Raw genomic sequence first — 22,142 nt, 5'->3', positions numbered from 1 at the left:
ACAAGCTCGCGTGAGGTGAGAAGACTTATTCGTGAGCAGCGTGTTGAAGCGGTAAAGCAGTAAGCAAAAGTAAATATTTTTGTTTTATCATCTCCACAGGGATTAATGCAAGAGAAATAATGTCGTTCAACAATCTCCACATTTCTGAGCTTGGTTTGAAATGGTTAAAAGGAGTAAAGTGCAGAAAGTAAAATTATGAACAAGAAAATAAATGCATTCCTTAGACAATATACAACTTATCAAGCTTTGGATTTCATCTATCAGTCAAAAACTTAAATCTATCGATCAATTGTAAGCTACCTAAAATACTCTTCACATATTCCTCACATCAGTGCCCATGTCTGCAGCACCGACGAGAATTCTACCTTATTGCTTAATCGACGATGTCTCAGCCCATTAAACAACAAGGAGCATTATGAATCAATACCCACTGTGAATATAAGATCAAAATATATGTCTAGAGTTTAAAACCTAATAGACGTTCATCCTAGATCCAGATTTGAAGAGTATATGTCTATAGCAACTTAAATCCAAACATAAAGCAAGTAAACTAGAATAAACATTGATAAAGATTTGTAAAATAGATATTATACAACGCCATGATCAGTACCTATACATAAAATCAGAGTAAACTTACATACAAACCCCAACTATAGAAAATACATAGAGAAGAGGGAAGAAGAATCAATCTTTTCCCGCGGTGTCAATCTCGATCGAAGCCAAACCCCGCTCCAAATCTTTAAGATACAAGCTCCAATGTTGTTTTCTAAGCTTATCTACCAAGGAATGATTGTGATAGAGTTGGGAGTAAAAAATCTCCAAAACCATAACTAAAAATATAAAAGAATGGTATTTATATAAAATTGAAATCGCAGACCGTGCTAAGCCAACTCAGAGTCCGCTAAGCGTGCTTCCACTTAAACCGCCTTATGCTGCAGAGCGTGCTTAGCCCAAAAATAACGCGCTAATCAAGCTGCCCTCTGTCCAGAAAATTCCAAGCGCGCTAGGACCGCACTTAGCCAGCCCTGAGACATGTTATTTCCTTTCCAAAAATGCATCTTGAAGTTTTATTTTCCCTTTGATGTTCCATGCTTCAATAATGCCAAGAATCCTACAAAAATGAGATAAAACAATCAATCGATACAATATTTACACGAATAACTATTAAGCTATTATTTACACTAAAATTGGGTTTTATCATAAAAACAAACAAAACAAAGCGAATAAGTGCCGCAAAATACTACTTAAAATAACGATATTTTGGCACTCATCAACTCTCTCCAACTTAAAATATTGTTTGTCCTCAAACAAATGTCTCTCCAACCTAAACAAACCAAAAGCAACATTCAAGAAATTCTGAATCAACAAGTTCTAAAAAAAGAAGACAGATGTATGGTTCAAAAGAAAAAGCACAAACAAAACAATGGTTACCACTATACTACAACAATATGAAAATGAAACAAATCCTAAGTACAAAAGTCATGCCAAACATTCCAAAACAATATATCTCCAATCATGAATCACACCTACCAAAAAACTTCATCAAGGGATGAAAGACACACAAACATGAGGGACTTTACTCTCACCCAACAATCCTAAAAACAAAAAATTAAATTATGCATTCATCTTAAAAGCTTGTATTGAAAACATAAAATCAAGAATTATAAGGGCTTTCGAGGGTTGTAGAGTGGCTTGGTTAACAAACAAGGGTTAATTTCAAAATTTAATTGAAACAAAAACTTGGCTTAATCTTATGGGAGTTATCAATTCACAAAGGTTCAAGCATAAAACTTCAATCACACTTTTTCTCTTTTTTCTCAATTGTTACATCAGTTCACACAACTTATTAGCATAATTATTTGCTATTTTTTTCTGTTCCTTTTTCAAGGGTTTTTTTTCTCTTTCTTTTTCTTTTCTTTTTCTCAAACTGTTAATTTTGTATTTTATGATTGGCATTAATTTTAGCAAAACAAATTAGGCAACAACATGTTAAATCAGATGTTCTAATTTGCAGAGAAAACATGTTAAACAATATGTCCTATCCTGATCATTTGACATCGTGTCTGTTACAGTTTACAGTTTGGATTATATTAGTTTGATTTAATTACTGAATTTTCTAAGAATATTAAGTAATCCTATGTGGCGTCCAAGACTGATGAGTCAGAGATCATGTTGGTACTCAAAAGCATTCAGTTTTCTAAAGGTTGAGACATTATAGGAATGTTGAGACATTTTAGGAAACTTTTGATTGAAGACCTATTATTATGGAGAATTTTTCGCAGATCTTTAGCAGTCTCCTTGCATTTTTGAATCCCAAATCCAGTCCAGATGTGTGCTTTAAATAGATTGTCACTAACCTAGTTTTAGTGTGGAACTTATGTGTGTTTTTGTTAGGGTTTGCGTGTGTTAATATTGAGCCTCTATAATATCATCTTGATATAAGAGTAGGATTGTTTCTATTATGTTGTAAGCTCTATAATTCATTCATAAGCTTTTAAGCATTGAATTATTGTGTGTCACTCATGTATATTTTAATGCATTGAGTTGAATGGGTGTTGCTTGTTTATCAAGATATTGTTTTTGATCGGAGCTTTTAAGAAAGATCAAGTATTTTTCTTGATTGAGGGGTTTCATAATAAAGTATTGCTTTGTATTTGAAGACATAGGTGAAAAACTGTCAATATCAGTAACTGGGACTGAGACTGTGAGACATCGTTGCGGTGAGTGGGAGTGAGAGGGGTTTCTCATATCTAGGAGGTTCCTAGGAAGAAGTGCATTGGGTAGGACTTCGAACTAATACTACTGATAGTAGATATCCTTCCTGGCTTGGTAGCCCCCATAATAGGCATTGTTGTACATCAAACTGGGTACACAATTACGTGTGTTCATTTACTTTTCAGTACCTTTAAATTGTATTTACCTTGTCATTGTGTCTTGTTAAGAGATCAGTGTTTCGACATCTCTTTGGACATCTGTGATCTGCATACCAAAATTTCACAAACCATTAGCAACCAATTTTTTTTCCAACTTGAATACAACCAAACATGTAATGTGAATATTCCCAACTTTCTAAGGCAAAGAAAAATCCAAACCATAAGTTATGGTTGAGGGTTCAAGATTTTTTTTTCATAATACACTTTAAAATCAACAACGAACTAATTAGTTATATACAAGTCACAAAAGTTAATCATCAAAATGGATCCTGACATAAGGCTCAAATGGGGTAAACAAATTCTCATTAACTCACAAGGTAAGTTGCTTTAGGTTAGGTGGTTATGCTCAAAATAAAACAAAGTGCCTTGATAATTTTCATGCTTTCATACAGTCAACACAAATAAAAGATTAAACATAATAAAATCTAGTTAAAACAAGAATGTTGTTCTCCTGCATATAATGAACAATGGAAATCTTCCTCGCATTCGGGATAAGATCTAAAGTGATTCAATCAAGAACAAGTAGTACAAAAGAATGAGTGGCATGGTATTTGTACAAATTACAAGTTTCATATTCATGCTATGGTATTTGTAATTTGGTACAACTTACAATTATCACATCTCATGTACACATAACAATCACATAAATGCATACATTCAAACATCACATAACCTCAATGTGAATCAATGCAAAACATGTGACTCAATGCATGTGGTACCCAATGTGGACCCAAAGTTCCACCGCTTCCGATTCATGTAGAATCTAGCCACACTTCAGATCCGGACAAGATCGAAGCCACCAAATGTAAACATATAGTTTACCGCTTTCCGAATTCACTCTAGAATCCAAGCCGCTTCCGATCCGGACAAGATCAATCAAACTTAAACACTCACTTCATGCTTATTCCAATCAATAGAACAATTTTTTGAAGAAAATCAACAAACAAAACTATTAGAAATCAAATACTACTATTTACTACTCCAAATAACCTAAGTGAAAGTGGGAAAGAGGGCCGAGTGAAAAAAATTAATTACATTAAAATTAACGTCATATAAAAGTCTATTTTGAGTTAATTTTTGTGCATCTTGATGACACAGTAAATCACCATAGATTAATCTCAAACTTTATACATATAATCTATATGATAATATGTTTTAATCCAACGATTGATTTTAAAAAATAATTATCTAAGGTGAAGTTATGAGCGAGTGTAACTCGTGGTGTAACTACTCGAGTGTAATTTGATCATATATATATATATATATATATATATATATATATATATATATATATATATATATATATATATATATATATATATATATATATATATATATATATATATATATGAAAATTGATATACCATATATATGTATATATAAAAGGATGAAGTTATGGCATATCATATGAGAAATAATATTTCAATAGAGTTATAAAATGATTATAATTAATTAATAATCAATGAAAAATTGCAAATGTCAAATAAAATAAATTTTTATTATATATATATATATATATATATATATATATATATATATATATATATATATATATATATATATATATATATATATATATATATATATATATATATATATATATATATATATATATATATATATATATATATATCGTCGCACTAATAGATAAATCCAAACTAAAGTGATAAAATCGATTACCTATTGCATCATTTCAATCTGATCCAATCGATGGAAAACTTTTCTTCTCGACCACTGTCAATGAACAAAAATGTGTCATCTGCGGTTCCCTTCATCGCTTCTACCCAATCTAACACCACCGCCTCTAGGATGGCGTACATGGAACGCCTTGTTCGTGAACTCAATAATTCTGATCTGCGAGAAAACGCTATTCGTGTCCTCTCCAAGGTTCTTACCATTCTATAATCCTTTATTTATTTTTTTCCTTTTTTTTATCTTTTCCTTTAAATTCACAAGCAATCCAAATTTTGAAGATTGGTTTCGCATGAAACTAAATGTGTTTCCCCCATCAATGTAGATTTGGATTGTCATACTAGCTCCTTTTGCTAGATCTAATCATATAATTAGGTTTTTTTTTTGTATTTTGGGAGAATCAATATGAGATTCTAGTAATATTTGAGTTTGGAGCTTTATTGTTTAGTGTATCATGGAATTTAAAATTTTCAGTACTTTTTTTATAAAAAAAAACAGATATTTTTTCTATATACTCTGAAGCTTTGTTTGAGTTTTAATGTAGGTAAATTAATGTTAATTAGAAGGAATAATATATTCTTACATGTTATGAATTTGCATAAGCTAGTATATGAATTTTAGAAAATTTGATAGCGGTTGTTTATTAGATGGGAACAATATCTTGTTACAGGTTGTGACTTACACTAGTCATTATATGAAGTTAATAATATTTGATAATTATTGTATCTCCTATATTTCACTAACAATGTTTATGTCCCATTCCATGATTCTAAGAGGAAGAAAATTGGGGTAACAAAGAGAGATATTTGAAGAAAGTAAAAAAATGAAAATAGAAGAGGGAAAAACATAATCATTAAAGATGATACAATATGAGAGAGAGAAAAATGGACTCTTTCACTACAATAAACTAATATCATAAGTTGAATAGAAGTCAAGTCATTCATGTGACTTTGACCAAGTGGACTCGATATCTCTAGTTTTTTTTTTTTTTTTTAAATTTGGTATTAAGTTTTGCAACTGACTAATTCAAGGGGAACGATCTCACCGTCCACTTGCGAATATTAATTTAAAAACAAAGCAAAGATTTGTATGGACTAAGCACAATGACACTGGCCCAACCATAAATTGTTAACTCCTAGTGAGATTCAAACCAAAAACCTTAACAAAAGCACACTCTCATAATCGTAACTTTCACCAATAAACTAACTCTATGGGTTTACTCGATATCTCAATTGATTAATCTTATTTAACATACAAAATCATTTACTATAATGATGTTGGCAACATCAAATTTATTTATGAGAAAATAAGTATTACTACCTCATATAAGCACCACGTCACATTCTATTTTACTATTTTTATTTCACAATTTGTACTCTATAATGTTTGTTGTACTCGTCTGGTTAACACATAATTTTGTATTTTATTATTTTTAATATTTCAGAGGACTGACTTATTCATGGAACTTGCACCTTTATTGTGGAATTCTTTTGGTACCATTGCGGTACTTTTACAGGTATGTTGTATGTGTCTCACATTATATATATATTATGTTTTAGTTGGATTTTTTTCTTTATTAATTTTGGGAAGAAATTTCCTTTGTTTGTAATAGTTTTTAGAACATTTGTTTGAAATAGTAGTTTAGTTTTGTACCTGTCACAAATAGAGTTAAAAAATTTGTTTATTGATTGCTCTGTACTTATTGATGGTGATATTTTTTTTATAGGAAATAGTTTCAATATATCCTAATCTTTCACCACCAAATCTTAATTCTGCGCAATCAACTCGAGTGTGCAATATTCTTGCACTACTTCAGGTGAGTTAAGGTTGTCATGTCAACTTCTGAATCTTTTATTTTCCACGTAGACACTTGCATTATACTTCTAAATACAAAAAAAAAATCACTCATTTTATAAATGAGACAATCTGAAAATATTATATTGTTAATTTCCTTTTTCTTATCTAATGTATATGAAATCTAATTGACTTTTTTTTTCTCTAAATATTTTTATTATAGTGTGTGGCATCTCATCCTGATACAAAAATGCTGTTCATCGATGGTAATATCAAGTTTCTTATTTATTTTAATTACTTTTAATTTCTATTTACTCTTGTACTCAGTTAACAAGTTCAAATTACTAAATTTGTTAGTAATAGAATATTGAAGTTGTACTTACACTAACCTTTTTTTATCAGCTAATATACCATTGTATTTGTACTCCTTCCTTAAAACAAGAAAAGAGTTACCACAATTTGAGAATTTGAGGCTTGCTAGTCTTGGAGTCATTGGTGCCTTGGTGAAGGTATTACATCCTAATTAATCTTGTTCTAGTTTATTATAAGTTAAAATGAAAGTGATTAATTATGATATAATAATTTTGTAACACTCCAACATAATACATGTCTAGAATTGTATTACATGAAGCATTAATGAGTGTTATTGAATGCATATATAAGTGTCTAACTGACATCTTAAAATCATGTACGATAGAATTATAATATAAACACAATACATGGAATACATGAGATGTCTATTTAAAATACTACATAAGATCACACAACGGAAACTAAATAGAAAATATCAGAGTCTTCAAGTCATCTTGGTCTTACCCTTATTCTTCTTTGAACTACCTGAAATGAATAACATGAATGGGGTGAAATGCTACATCTCAGTGGAGTTCTAGATTACACCATGAGTCCACTCAGCTCTAAAGGGTTTTCTATTCCTATTTTGCTTTACTAGTATTACACTCGCAGAATATGATATCCTAATTACACGAGTCATCTAGAACAATAGAACCTAGGGATTCTTATATCGAAGTCTTTGACGAACCTCTAGACACCTAGTGTTTCGAATATCCTTGACGAACGAAAATCCACTTCCCACTAAGTTAAGGTTTTATGGATGTTTCTGCCCCTTTCTATTGAGATCATGCCCATTAAGGTGGTTTCTGGAATTACCCACCCCTTGTCTTTGGATCATATCTATTAAGGTTGTATCCAAAGTTTACTTACCTTCCTTTTACCGGGGCTTACTTTCCTACATTTAGAACTACAAGTTAGGCTAGCTTTAGGAATCAAGACTTCCACTTATTGGACCCCATTTTATCAAAATCATGATATCGCTATTTAACAAGAATCAGAGTATTATTACACGTCAGTTTATTTTTCACAATCGGATACTAACTCAATCCTATGGTGTCCTTACTTACCAAGTAATTTATATTAGGAAAACACAGCCATATAAATCACTAGGATTTCTCATTATTTTATCCTAATTGATTAGCCTAAGAGATATTTCTTTTATTTTCGACATTAATCCCCTGATTAACTTTCACACATTACATCTTAAAGATTCCATTCCTCATTGCCCATGATTATCATGAGTTTTTTGTTCCACTAGTGTAACCTGATACAATGGTTTGATAACTAGCACATGTTATATATCTGGTTAATTTCTAATTATTCTTTTGGATTAGAAATCTCTCACCCATTTTATTCCAATTGATAGGGTAAGTGTGTGAGATCAAGCAAGAATTTCTAGGGTCTTAGTGAGTCTAGTATTCTTAGAAGTCCAACTAAGCAGCAAGTGGTCAGAATTCGAGCCAACCTTAAGTATGAGACTGGGTGTTGGTTGCGAAAGAGGATTATGTTGTATGCTTTACAAAAAAGGTGCCTACTACTATTTTAGAGGTAGACGCTAGACGAGGTCGTTAACTTATCATTTGCTAAAACATATGAGTATTCTAGTCATAATTGTGGAGGGAAGGTCGTGCTAGCTAAGTACAATAGAAAGGGTGATATCGTCTCAAAATTCATTACCAGAAGGTATGACCCGAAAGGTGATGTTATGACCTTACATATCAGTTTTAGTAAGGTTAAGTTATCCGATCAAGACTAGCCTATTGGGTGGGCTAGGATCCCTTAGAGGAAATTGTGGCAGGATTGAGCCAACACATCGAAGACTAAGCTTATGTGAGGGATCGGGGTGATCAAACCTACGGGTGTTTACCATGTATAGCTGGATATCAAAAATATGTCTTACCTTGTGAGAGCATGATTAAGTATTCTCTCATACTAGACTTGGTTCGTGTGAGTCTTTCAATTCATTAACCATTCAGTGATTTTATACTTTACATAACAGGTGTTAGTATGAAGTTGACGGGTCATACTACTAGGTGTAAGTAGTGATTCTTTCAGATTATGATGGTTCTCAAAATCTCATGTATGTACGGTTTGGATGGCCATTGGGGATGGGAATAGGCTAGGTCGGCCTACGTGGGCCTATAACCTGACTTATTTAAGGCTTGGTGTGACCTAGTTTATTTAATAAAATGGTTGTGTTTAGGTTTTTCTAAAAGCCTGTTTAATTAAATATGGCAGACTTAGGAGAACCTTAAGCAAATAGCACTCCCATATCCTAGTATATTCAAGAGGAGTGAGACTTGAAAGACTTGCAATAAATGGCCTCGAGATACTTCTCCAGTTATCAAGTTGTCATGCAGTAGGGCATGGGTAGTTCACTCGTATACACGGCCTCGAACTTGGACCCCCATATAAGTGGTATCAGACATATACAATGCCACAACATCCCTATTGACGCTAGGATATGCGAGTTATGGAAATTATGTGAAGGAAGGTTTTGTTATTTCGATGTGGCATCACATGATTTATAAGACGTGAATACCTAAGTTGGAGATTTCGTATTAACGCAACATCGTTTTCATGTCAATGTGTGTTATCCTAACTCGTTAGTCAGTAAACCGTGATGGGATAAGTATATATTGTTAGTGGATCAATATACGATGCCAAGTAATGGACCTCAATGAGATTTCCGTAAAGAATTAGGGAAATACTCGCATATGAAAAGATGGATGCCAAATCTTTTCACAATTGGGTAATTTAGTTGTAATATAGTCATATCAAGAAAGTAAAGTCATGTGTATATGCTTAAGTAAGCAACATCAAACTAATATAAGACTGATAGAATTGTCAATTGACTGAATCGTCGACTCCATCATATTGACGGAGAATTACTTGAAAGGAGAGGTGCCAGTAATGCAAGAATGCATGAAGAATTGGGGAACATACACCAAAGGGTGAAGATTAAAGAGTAATCCAGTTAGAATGAGATGTGATTGACCTATTGGATTTGAATCCTCTGGAGGATCATGCGGCCAATTGAGTTAGAGTTGTCGCAATAGAAGTGTGACTTAGAAGAAATGGTATAGCGCCTATTGTTGAGTAGAAATTGGATGAGAAGAAATCTTGAGATAGGAGATAATCCAAGAAACCGAGGGAGATGAGAATGAAGCTAAAGTTAGTTAGAAGAGTCACACAACTTAGCATAGGAGGCCCTTGGGAATTTAAGGAGGGGTCGCACCCAAGTTAAGCTTCTTGGGTGTGAAAGTCAAAAGCACGGATAATTACTTCATCTGTGAGAAGACCTAAATTTCGAGGATGAAATTTTAATTAAGGGAAGGAGGATGTAATGAACCTAATTTTTGCATAAAGGTATTATTACCATGATGAATGGTTAATTAGAGATAATTAATGTTATTAATCAAGACCTAAACCTTAATTTAGAATAGAATGACATTCATTAGTTAATTGGCCTAAGTACAAAGGGCAAATGGGACATTTCCCTTGGCTAATATTTAAAGTTCAAAATTGAGGAGAAGAGCTCATTTTTCATATTCTCCTTCTCTTTTCACGTCAGATTTCCTAGAGAAAATTGGGAGTGAGAAAGAAAGCTAGAGGAAGGGTTGGAAGAAGGGGAATAAAAACTTGATTCAAGTGGATTCTCATGTGCATGGAATTGTTTTGTGGGAGTTCTTGAAGCAGAAGCTCAAAGACCAGGTTAGAAACCACCATCTTCGTCTCCTCATCTAGAAGGTGGGTTCTAGTGGCTTTGATTAGGGATTAACACCAAAAGTAGGAATTTTATATTGGGGTGTTACAACTAACTACACTTGATCTCTCATGACATCACAGTATAAGGATGGATTATCTAACTGAGTAGAGTTTCAGATTCATATGCATAAAATTTGGTGAGTTTCTGATTCATATGCATAAAATTTGGTGAGTTTCCGAATGTTATTCCTCGCTTCCTACAACGATATTCACACACCTTTAAGCATAACAAGTAATAAATACAACGCACCAATTGAGAATTCAATTCATTTAAGCATATCATACTAGTAGACAAGGAAGGATTCCAGCCAAGAAAATCCAATTTTCCTGCCAAAATGTAACTTGGGACAGAAAGAATGACGCGCTGGCCGTCATGAGGCTGACGGTCATCACCTGACTCGTAACCTCCTATGACGGTCGTGATTTTGACATGGGAAAATAGAGTTCCTGTTATAAGGGCACGGTGCCTGTCACTATGCATGAGGTATGACAGGTTACCCGTCACCAAGGGTGACAACCGTCATTTGGGCCCGAATTCTCTTTCTTTCCACAGTTCCCAACTCAAACCATTCTAGCATCAAACACTTATACTCAAACAAGGGAAAAATTGAAAAAATCAAGCCAAAAAAAACATACACAACATTTCTCATAGTATTTTCATGAGTATTCTATCATTTCCCTATACTATTAAGAACAACAACAAGTAACATCATTTATCTTTTCAACTTAATCAAGATTTATGTTATCAACATAGTGCAAGGTTCAAGAAACATAATTTATCTAACATGCAAGACTTAGACATGAAGATTACTCAAGATCAAACAAGCACAAAAACTCAATTGTGGAAATCATAATATCATGCATTTCAATCCTCTTCCATCATGTATAACCTAAGTGGTACTAAACCCAATCAAACCTAGGATTAAAACCCACGTTAGGATTTCAAAACTTGGTTTTAAGATTGGAGGTTAGACGATTATTCCCCTAGATTTCCTTAATGCTTCTTTTTTAAGAAATTAATCAAACACACACATGCAATGGAAATTAGTGGATGAACTCAAGACTCCCCTTATTCTTCTTCCCAATCGCCCTACCTTCTCTTTCTAAGCTTCAAGAAGTTAATCCACTATTTTATTTTTAAAATAAAACATGAAAATTTATTTATTTTACATTTTATTTTCATAGGTTAACACCAAAGAAGTAATAAGTTTCCTTCTTTCAAGTGAGGTAATTCCATTGTGCTTGAGCAATATGGAAATCGGCAAAGAAATGTCAAAAACTGTAAGTTTTTGTATTCTTGTTTTGCTAGCTAATTTATTTCTACATAGATTTTTTTTATATGAATTGGATTTGGTTCCTAGTTTTATTGTTATCCATTTTTGTTACTAATCTTCGAATAAAACTTGTATATCTTTGTAGATTGCAACATTTATAATTGAGAAAATTCTAGCAGATGAAGATGGTTTGGCTTATGTTTGTGCTACAGTAGAACGATTTTTTGCAGTAAGTCGAGTTTTGGACATGATGTTGGAAAATCTTCAGAGACAGCCTTCACTTCGTCTTTTAAAGCTTGTAATTCAGTGCTATTCTCGTTTGTCTAATAATCACAGGTTGGTAGAAAAAAGTCATTGTCTTAAATGTTCTGAAATACTCGCTCTAATCTGAAATAGAAGCAAATATGTGTGTTTAAGGTTTATTGAATAACAATATATTTGATCCGATGACATTTACTATGAGAATGTCATTTTTATGTGATAACATGAGGATGAATCTGAACTATTATATTTTAAAATAAATGGTGAAGACTTTGTGTTATTCTTTTTTTCTCCTTCCCTTGTTATTAAATTTTAATGATGGAGGAAAAAGAAAAAAAGAATGACACATAATCTCCACAATTTATTTTAAAATCTAATAGTTCAGATACATTATCATATTCTCACATAAAAATGACATTATCATAGTATACGTCCTCTATTTGATCTATCTATATTTGAGACAAACTATATTAATTAATAAATGAATATGGAAAAAATATTTCCTTATAATTAAGAAGAGGGGGATTATATCATTTGTCCTTCTTTTTAAATTTTTTGATAAAACTTATTTCATGATAAAAGCAGGGCTGGTATTGCACTAACAAGATGTCTTCCAAACATGCTCACAAATACCACTTTCATTAATTGCCTTCGTGTAAGTACTTCTTGTGATATGACAAAATATAAATTTTATTTATGACTTGTTTGATACGTATATAATAAGATATAACATAAAATGATATGACATGACATGACATGTTTTAATATTATAAGACTATCTCTTTGTTATCAACAAAATATTACATTTGTTAAGAGTTGCACAATATTCGTCTTATAAGTTGATTTTGAGTTAAAATCAATATAAATTCTAAAATTATATTGTAGCCTATCTTATATATGTTGATTCATATGCTATCAAGTCCCTATTATTTAGGCACACAAAAGTGTGGTAAGAGTTTGACATTGTTTTGGTATTTTCAGGAAGATCCAACAATTTGGAAGTGGTTAAACCAACTGTATGAAAATGTTGGGGTGAATGAGGTTCCTTTAGTACCAGGTAGAGAAGTAATCAATGATAGGGTTGAATCATCATTGTCAGGAAAATGATAGGTCTCGTTCCATTTATTGGGCTTGCAACATTAATAATTTATTACTTATATTTTAAGCTGCAATGATCACTTTGAATTTAAATACTTTTTTGTTTGCACTAATAAGTTTGTAAGTACGTGAAGTGGTTCTTCTGATCCCCTGCTCTGAAGAGGGTTGAACCTGATACAAGAAATAAACTTTGGTTGAATGTAAATGTGGGAAGAAAATTTCTGCGGAATGTAAATATTGCTCTAAACTCGATATAGACTCAATCAATGGTGCGATAGCTTTTCGATGTGAAGAGACCAAGACTTACAAAATTATAAAGTGAAATTCAAGGTCTATTTATAATGTTTCAAAACCTATAAAGTAGTGTGGGTAGTTGCTAAATTCGTGGGGAGTGAGTTTAGGGGGAGAATGGGAAGAGTGGGTGACCAAGCCAGGCCGAAAACAACTTATGCGCTTTTCTTCAGTGTGGCGACCGCCACACCCTTCATGGCGAACGCCATGCCTTGAAAATAGGCGAGACTTGGTCCTGTGACCGTTAGTGCGTGGACCACTCATGGCCACCTCTGTGGTCAAATACCTGAAATATAGACAAAATACCCACATAATACAAGAAATAGAAATAAACAGTGATAAAACATATAAAAATTAAGTCAAATATACGGTGTATTTTGGTGTTATCATCTGTTCGTATACACGTCTTAGCAGGGCCAACCCAACCCGTTTAGAGGCCTAAAACAATTTTTAAAATGAGGTCTTAAAAATACTAATTTTGTGGTTGCTAAGAGCTAAACCCAATGTCAAAAATACAAACAAACATACATTTTACTATCTCAACCATATATTTTCATAAAAAAAATTTGAGGCCTTTTCTTAGCCCAAACTTTTAAGACCTAAAGCCCTAACCTAGGTTGCTTAGCCCTTGGGCCGACCCTGTGTCTTAGTCACGTTTTTTTTATATTGGTGAAGGCATTTGATAATTGATAAGACTTATGATAATTTTATCAAAATGATAATCAACAACTCGAGATACTTTATTATAGATAGAGATTCATATTTAACATATATTCTCAACCTGCTTTGAGGACCATCATATTGCAAGGTGGTAGAGAAATTGAAACATACACCACATTAAAAAAAATCTAATTACATCAATTAAAACCATAAAACATCTAAAAGTTGAGAGATTTTTGTCTAATTTTTATTATTGATTGTCGAATTATCAACTTCTCTTGAGAATAAGAGCTACATGAGAAGTTAAATTTTGCATCATTATATAATCAAGACGACTTCATTGGTCATGACAAATTACATATTTATTGTTATTAGTAAACCTCAAATTTACAATAACATGTGCTCCAATTGTACTAATATAAGTGCAGTACAAGCCACACGAAAAAAACTATAACTTTTCTAGTACACATGTTTTTGTCCAATTTATATTTTCTGATTTAAAGATATTCAATATCACCACCGTCTCTTTTCTAATGCATGATATTTAATCACATTTTAAAATTGAGTTTGAAATTTGTTCTTTTATATATCCATTAGCAAGCATAAACAATGAAATTTAAAAGACAATCATAAAAAATTAAATAAATCATGTAAATTAAATACAAAATTAACAATAAAATGAATTTAAATAAAAAATGATAGAAATAACAATGAATTATGTAAAATTAAAATTATAAACACACTTTGCTATCACACATAAAATAACAATTTTGTAAGTTTGCCCATCACAAAAAAAAAATCTGGAGTTTACGAATATTCTATTATTATTATTTTTTTATTTCAACACGTCACTTTACAAAAATTTGAGTTCTTCCTTTTCCCTTAACCTAAAAATCGCCACTGAAACTCAAGCACGCCGTCTTCACCATTCCTCCGCCGCAAACGCACCGATTTTTTCGGCGGTTAACTACTTACACTATTTCTTCTACTTATTCAGTTTTTTCTGAACTAATCGAAGATGACTCGTGGAATTAAACATCGCCAAAAGGCAAAGAGCAAGACCAAGGTATCATTTTGTTTCACTTCATTATGTATATTATTTTAATGGAAATTTCTAATTTTTGTGATTTTTGTTCTGTTTTGAAGAAACGGAGTGAATCATCATCGTCTGCTTCAGCGCCACAGGTTCCAGTTAAAGTGTGGCAACCTGGTGTGGACAAATTGGAAGAAGATGAAGAGCTTCAGTGTGATCCTTCTGCTTACAACTCTCTTCATGCTTTTCATATTGGGTGGCCCTGTCTTAGGTATGTTTAGTATCCGTAGCAGTGACGTCTCTGAAAAAAGACGTGCGAGTGTTGAGTGTCAGTGTCAAACATTTGTGATTATGTTTAATTTATTTATTTTTTTTCAAATTATTTGTGGTGTCGACGTGATAGTGTTGGTGTTGTGCTTCTGATGTCCGTGCTTCATATTGCTATCTTCGTGTTATGAATTTGTTTTTGTTTGGCACTTATGACAGCTTCGACATTTTACGTGACACCCTGGGCTTAGTTCGAACAGAGTTTCCGCACACAGTGTATTTCATGGCAGGAACACAGGTTAGGTTTATATGTTTTATGTGCATGTGTGTTTTTATTTGTTTATACTTTATATGATGTCTCAGTTAATCAACCTTGAGCCTGTCTGTAACTATTCATTCCTTACTCATCAAATGGAGAATTTTTTCTTCCTTTGATGGACTTTTGAGTTTAGACTTCACTTTTTTTAAGATCGTGACCTGCAAATTGTAGCACCATAACAAAGAATAGTGCTTGTCGCATATCCACACGATGCTATCTGGTAGCTTTTGTATTGAGCCATGTAAGAAATTAGTTTGGAGAAAGATTTCCCTTTGAAAGATTTTTTTATTATGATTGTTATAATCAGAGTAGTGATTATCACTACAAAAATAACACTTAGCATCTCCTAGTCATGTTGTTCTTTACTAGCTTGTGTATTGTGTCTTTTTCTTTTATTGGAAATCTCACATTGATATGATGTTGCATGTGCCCCAGGCTGAGAAACCTTCTTGGAATTCTATTGGGATTTTTAAAGTATCCAATATTTCTGGGAAGCGGCGTGAGCTGGTGCCTAAACATGAAACTGATGACTCTGGAGTGGATGGTGAGGATAGTGACAGCGAGGATGATAGTGATGATGAAGAAGAAGGCGGTGCCGCTGGTCCGACTTTGCAGGCAACATCCTCTTCATCTGCTTTTGTAATATTTCATTTCTCAACAGTTTTGAAGTTTATCTTGCTCATACTTTTTGTTCTGTTCAAACCTTCAGTTGCGGAAGGTAACTCACGAGGGTTGTATCAACCGGATACGCGCCATGGCACAAAATCCTCATATATGTGCAACTTGGGCAGAATCTGGTCACGTACAGGTTAGATTTTTAACCATACCACTTAGTTTTTCAATTTGTGGCGATCTTTGATGAAGGCTACCCTTATTTTTAGAATTTAAAGTTTAGAAAATTCATGTGATATGGCAGTGTCAATGTTCATTATGTTATGATAAAATATAAGACAGTGCTAATATAGACCAGAAATCAGTTAGGGAAACTTCAAGTGAGTTTTAGTTTGTTCCGTTGCAACCATTATGTATACAAGCTCTTTTTGAACACGTGTTGCAACAATTTCAACCCATACTTAACACAGCTACAGAACTAGTTGAAGCAATACAGAAGATATGATTTGTAACTGCTGACCAATGTTTGAACTTATTTTGAGGAAACTATTAATGATAAATGTTAATGAAGTCATGTGTGCCTTCTATTTATGCATTTAATCTGAATCTGATACTTTGGGCAATCAATTTGTAGATCTGGGACATGAGTTCTCATCTAAATGCTCTAGCAGAGACGGAAACCGAAGGTGTCCAAGGAGTTGATGTAGTTCAGTCTCCACTTCAAAAATTTAAGCACAAAAATGAAGGCTATGCTATAGACTGGAGTCCTCTTGTTCCAGGAAGGCTTATATCTGGTAATCCTTGGTTTATTTTATTTTATTTTATTTTATTTGTTTATAATTTTCTCTAGCATACATTCATATTTAGTTATCAAATAGATCTGAGACTTAATTTTGATATTCATGTTTGAAGGGGATTGCAATAATAGTATTTATCTTTGGGAGCCTACATCTGCTGCAACATGGAATATTGACACAACTGCTTTTACTGGACATACTGGTAGTGTTGAAGATCTGCAAGTATGTACTATATGCAAAGCAAAACTAGTACCTTATGTTCTTCTGCTTTTGAGAGCATTCCAGCCTCTTACATTTGTATTTTTATTTTATTTATATGTATAATGAGAGTTCTATTTCAATGAATCCTTGCAGTGGAGCCCTACAGAACCTAATGTTTTTGCTTCTTGTTCTGTGGATAAAACCATTGCAATATGGGATACTCGTGGGAGGTCACCAGCTGCGTCTTTTAAAGCACATAATGCTGATGTGAATGTATTGTCATGGAACAGGTATTATAGCATTGCCTTTTGGTGTTCCATCATCTCATTTTCCATTCTATATCTCTTCACGTTGTTGTACTTTATTGTACTGAATAGGTTGGCCAGTTGTATGTTGGCGTCTGGTAGTGATGATGGAACCATATCTATTCGTGATCTCAGATTGCTTAAGGTATGAATAATTTGACTATAGTTGTGAATATCCCCCTCTGCTCATACAGAAAAACCATACAGAATCATAAACCTTGCTCATTTATAACAAAATTATTGTATAGATTCGATGCTGTCTAATGTCAATGATGCTTTAGTTATGCTATGTCGTATCTGGTTTCAATTTTCTGATAATTTTGTTTTCATTGTCTTAAATCTTAATAACATATTGTATCATTAACTTAAATTTATATGAGCAGATTTTCTTTACCTTTAATATATCCTTGTATATTTCATTTTGAATGTTTGAATCAAGTACCTTTGAATTCAAATTTATAAAACTTCTAGATGCACTTGGTGAAGAACTATAACATTATCTAGATTTTGAAAAAAAACTTTCGTATTGTCTGATTTCTTTCGCAACCCCTTAGCCAACCTCAAACCTTTAGTAGGAGTTAGGAGTAGGAGGAATCCGACTATTTTGATTTTGTTATTAAATTAAAGATGACGTGAAAGTGCCTTATTTTGTGAATAGGAAGGAGATTCTGTGGTAGCGCATTTTGAATACCATAAGCATCCAATCACATCCATTGAGTGGAGTCCACACGAAGCTTCTTCACTGGCTGTTTCATCCTCTGATAATCAACTCACGTAAGTAATATGATATTGATAATCAACTCACGTAAGTAATATGATATTGATAATCAACTCACGTAAGTAATATGATATTGATAATCAACTCACGTAAGTAATATGATATTGATAGCAGTACGTCATCCACAGAATTGTTGGTCAAATTCCTAACAAGTTTCAGAGCTTTATTCTCTCTTTCATATTGTTTCGGGGTTTTACCCTTTCGTGGAATTTGCAAATAACTTAAGCTTTACATTACCAAACTGCCATTTTTTCTTTATCTCTCTACCTTTGGATTTTAATCAGTTTTGTAATCCTTTGTCACAGAATATGGGACCTTTCTTTAGAAAAGGACGAGGAAGAGGAAGCTGAATTTAAAGCTAAAACCCAAGAACATGTAAAAGCTCCTGAAGATCTACCTCCCCAACTATTGTTTATTCACCAGGTAATTTGAATTACTTTGCTCAACATTTTCTACTCATCTTATTCTTATGACATAAGTTATGGAAATAGTGTGTCATGTCTATAAACTGTTTATAGCTTATTAGACAAACTGTTTTTAACTTTTTCAATAGCTTATGAAAACTGCTTAACTACATTCCTTCTTGATTATACAAATGCTTATATAATAGGTGTTTAATTTAGCTGTTTACCATGATATTTATTCTCTTATTTCCTTTAACTTGAAACAGGGGCAAAAAGACCCCAAAGAACTGCATTGGCACACACAGATTCCTGGAATGATAGTGTCTACTGCAGCAGATGGATTCAATGTCCTCATGCCTTCAAATATTCAGAGCACCCTGCCATCAGATGGTGCTTGATTCATGGCATCGCTATTCAGTTTTCAAGCCGTTACAAGGGAGATATCTCCTATAGGTATTGCTACTATAGTTTGGATATGGTGTTTTATGGTGTAAGCATCCTGAATCTCATGTTATGTCAAAGAAATTTTACTTTTGTACTTCATTAATTTCCTTATCTGTTTATGCCAAGTTTTGTAGTATGAGTCGAGTATCTTCAGATGGTGGTGGAAGCTAAGCATACTTTGCTTGCATTATGTATCGTTTTTAAAATAGTTTCTTATTGATGTTAGATGCTAGATGATAGTACTAGTGAGCATATATTTGAAAGTAAAGAGTATTTCTTTCCATTTTTCAACGATGTGTTTCTTGATTCCAGCTTCCAACACCTATATTTTTATTTTTTGCTGTTTTCGTTTACTAGGGCTAGACAACAGATTGGGTATGGTTCGGGCCCAAACTCCTAAACCAAACTTTGAATTGGTGATATATGTTGATGCATTATAATAAGTCGTAAATGTGGAATTTGTCTTGGTAGGTGTTTTGCTCTTTGTTTTATGGTGTAAGAAACCTATTTTAGAAATTTTGTTTTGAAAAATACAATAAAGAAATTAATTTTATACTTTCATTAAAATTAATGTACAAGTTTCAAAAATATTCTTTCTTCATTTAGTTCTTAACTTGTGCCTTTGGGGCACAAGTTAACATTTCCCTATAAATATTATGGGGTATTACATAATTTTAATAGGTACAACAGTCAGTCTTAGCCAAGTGGTCGAGTTTAAAATTTAATTTAGCTCACCCACTGTATTTAAATCCATCATTTAATCACATGTTTTTTAATTTTTAAATGTGGGATTATAATTCATCATCTTATTTTTGGTATTAAATAATACAATTTTACTTTGCTGGCATTTATCATACGAAGAGAAATTGTGAAGCATATGAGGTTATGTCATTGGAACATTGAGCAAAGAGAATATCATACACAATTTAATTTTAAATATATATAAATAAATAAATTGAGATATTTATTTTAGACTATTTAGGATGGTACTACACTTAGTCTTAACCAACCGCTTGAGACGTAAGAAAGTACAAATTTTTATTTAATTATCATCGTAGAATTTATATATGAAATTCTCAAATCTATATTCTTAACTCCTCGATGTGGGGCTAATATTTAGTTTTTTTTTTTTTTTTTGTGTTACCGATAGATTATTTAATAGTAGAAATAGATAGGATACTACATTCTCAATAAACATAGAGAAATTACTATACACATAATATTAATTGTTTAGAGCAATTATCGAACACATAATATTTTGTTGTTAAAGTATAAAAAATTTAATATTAAGCTAATTTTAAGTGGTAGAATACTTAATCTAGGCCAACTGGTTGAGACTTAAGATTGTACCAAATTTAATTTAGATCACGCACTCTAGTTATATCCATCTTTTACATGTTTTTTAAATTTCTAGACGTGGGATTATAATTTGACATTTTATTTTTTGTATTCAGTAATAGAATTTTACTTTGTTGGCATTTACCATACAAAGAAAAATTGTGAAGCATGTGAGATTATGTGATTGGAGCATTAAGCAATGATAATATCACACATAACTAGGGTTGAGAATACAATAGGTCAAGTTAGGCTTTGCAAAACTCAAGTATGTCCTGCTAAATATTTCAAAGCCCTGATAGGTTTTTATAAGGCTTTTTAGGGCCTATGACCTAGTCTTTTTGACTAAATAGACTTATAAAAAAGTCTAGGTCTTTTCTATTTAAAAAAATATGACATTACCTAGGTCTAGGTAGGCTATACTGTAGGTCCATGTTAGTTGGTCTGACATATTTTCACCCATACACAACTTAATTTTTTTTGGAAATGAAAATATAGTTATAACAAAAAACAGTTTCATACAAACCGATCGCGAGGATCCAGGTCACCAAACAACAAAGAGACTATTCTATGCTAAGATTAGTAACATTTACATGTTCACCTAGTCTCTGGTGCATAGTACATCTTATCACAATACTTTTCTTAATTCTCTCCTCCAGATTATCATTAGCACTTTGGGAGAAAATGATAGCATTCCGGTTGCGCCAGATTTCATAAACCGTTTCAGTCGTTGCCATCTAAAGGATTTGGCTTCTCCACCCTTTCTTTTTGGTCTCGCGTATTATCTAATCCTTTTCCCTATTCCAACATTCTGGATTTCTGATGTAGCTCATCCGCTCAAGCACATTTTTCCAAATAGAATATGTGGTTCTACACTCAAACAGAATACGTTCCCGTTTGTCGACACCAATAACATTCACCATTGGTGCTAACTCCAAACCTTAGCAATTTGTCTTTGGTTGAGAGCCTACCAAGGAGTGCCATCCACAAAATAAATTGTGCTCGAGGCCTTGGGTAATTGTTATACATCACTCGTTTCTAATCAACATCCACTTGCGTTCTACAGAATTTTCGGTACATATGTGTTATGTATTTTCGAGTTTGCACAGCTATACCCCAGTATGTAGTGTGACTCACTATGTCCCTGCAATGCATAATCTTCTTGAGCATCCAAGAGCAGCTAACTTAATTTTAAATTTTAAATAATATAAATTCAAATAAGTTTTAACATATTTAAAATGGTATTATACTTAGTCTTAACCAACCACTTGAGACATAATGTAGTAAATTTTAATTTAGTTATCATTGCAAAATTTATATTTGAATTTTTCTAAATTTTATTCTTAACTCCTAGTGCCACTTAACTTCTTTTTTGTGTTATCAGTAGATTATTTAATGGTAGGAATATGATAATACACTCCCACTAAAAATAGATCAATTACATGCACATAACATTATTTGCTTAGACCAATTACCAAACACAAAATATTATGTTGTTAGAGTATAAACAAATTAATATTAAACT

At 32.5% G+C, this 22,142-nt stretch overlaps 2 protein-coding genes across 3 annotated transcripts; both read left to right on the top strand.

Annotated features, from left to right (window-relative positions):
• The first annotated feature begins 4,597 nt into the window (after nt 1-4,597).
• Nucleotides 4,598-13,376, top strand: LOC131608231 (uncharacterized). Of its 2 annotated transcripts, none has more exons than XM_058880151.1 (9): nt 4,598-4,820; nt 6,070-6,141; nt 6,352-6,441; nt 6,643-6,685; nt 6,822-6,928; nt 11,724-11,819; nt 11,958-12,148; nt 12,659-12,728; nt 13,055-13,376. In XM_058880151.1, exons 1-9 carry the CDS (start codon nt 4,644-4,646, stop codon nt 13,178-13,180), a joined length of 972 nt encoding a protein of 323 aa, XP_058736134.1. In that variant the 5' UTR covers nt 4,598-4,643; the 3' UTR covers nt 13,181-13,376. The 2 variants fall into 2 exon arrangements, with proteins under 2 accessions (XP_058736134.1, XP_058736132.1); XM_058880149.1 differs by having other exon boundaries at nt 12,656-12,728.
• A 1,585-nt stretch (nt 13,377-14,961) lies between these two features.
• On the top strand, nt 14,962-19,573 carry LOC131603999 (protein HEAT STRESS TOLERANT DWD 1-like). Its single transcript, XM_058876484.1, has 12 exons — nt 14,962-15,188; nt 15,269-15,426; nt 15,642-15,720; nt 16,177-16,356; nt 16,451-16,549; nt 16,988-17,147; nt 17,266-17,372; nt 17,505-17,641; nt 17,729-17,801; nt 18,315-18,430; nt 18,740-18,857; nt 19,105-19,573. The coding sequence occupies exons 1-12, from the start codon at nt 15,141-15,143 to the stop codon at nt 19,234-19,236; spliced, it is 1,407 nt and encodes a 468-aa protein (XP_058732467.1). The 5' UTR covers nt 14,962-15,140; the 3' UTR covers nt 19,237-19,573.
• The last annotated feature ends 2,569 nt before the right edge of the window (nt 19,574-22,142 follow it).

This window comes from Vicia villosa, linkage group LG5, assembly GCF_029867415.1.
Source record: "Vicia villosa cultivar HV-30 ecotype Madison, WI linkage group LG5, Vvil1.0, whole genome shotgun sequence".
In the NCBI taxonomy this organism is placed as follows: Eukaryota; Viridiplantae; Streptophyta; class Magnoliopsida; order Fabales; family Fabaceae; genus Vicia; species Vicia villosa.
Note: the sequence above shows the minus strand (reverse complement) of the source record. Positions and strands in the feature narration are given on the sequence as shown.